Genomic DNA, 717 nt, shown 5'->3' with positions numbered 1-717 from the left:
AATAACTTAATAACTTTGGAAAAAAACATCAAAAAAGCACCCACAACATTGAAAAAGAGAAACAAAATGTCGGAAAAAGCGATAATGGTTGACGGGAAGACAATACAAGGGTTAAACAATAACCTGCTTACCAACCACACCCTACAACAACAAATCGTTATTCATTAAGAAACTCCATCACCTATGCTGGCTATATCGTTAAAGTTTTACATTTGCTTTTTTACATCTTGAAGACTCTTATTTAAATTAACAAAGCCCTTTCGTTGGCGTTGAAGGTTACTTACAGTTGGCCAAAAGGAATATCCCAGCACAGACCAGCCAGATCATGAGACCATAGAGACTTGCCATTTCCAAGAGTTAAGTTGTGTACAGCCACAAAACTATTCAGTATGGTCCGCACACAAGGTAATCAAAGTGTATAGAGTATATACGGTATATTCACATGCTAACAAGGTAGTTTTTTTTTTTTTTTAACCACTTCTCAAATAAGATGCATTTTACTGTCTGACTAGTTCCGCATACATTAAACCTAAACTCTGAGGTTATGCAGTGTGAACAGGAAATCCTTTAATATCTAAAACTTACATCTCTTTCTTAACCTATTTTAATATGTTCACGCTATTGTATTTTACTCACTGTACGTTTCCAACAGTAGGGTTTAGCTATAAGTCTACAGTAAATTAGGCTTTTAGACACTTTCTCAGTGTACTTTCTTCA

At 34.9% G+C, this 717-nt stretch overlaps 1 protein-coding gene across 3 annotated transcripts in view; it reads right to left on the bottom strand.

Moving 5' to 3' along the window:
- Positions 1-431, bottom strand: part of LOC116695398 (receptor-type tyrosine-protein phosphatase C) — a gene marked incomplete at its 3' end in the record, with an annotated part of 10,212 nt that extends 9,781 nt beyond the window's left edge. Inside the window, 1 exon segment of one of the 3 annotated variants that reach the window (XM_032525608.1) lies at positions 285-431. In XM_032525608.1, coding sequence (XP_032381499.1) covers positions 285-348 — 64 coding nt within the window. 3 annotated transcript variants of the gene reach the window in all.
- Positions 432-717: the final 286 nt, after the last annotated feature.

This window comes from Etheostoma spectabile, chromosome 9, assembly GCF_008692095.1.
Source record: "Etheostoma spectabile isolate EspeVRDwgs_2016 chromosome 9, UIUC_Espe_1.0, whole genome shotgun sequence".
NCBI classification, from domain to species: Eukaryota; Metazoa; Chordata; class Actinopteri; order Perciformes; family Percidae; genus Etheostoma; species Etheostoma spectabile.
Note: the sequence above shows the minus strand (reverse complement) of the source record. Positions and strands in the feature narration are given on the sequence as shown.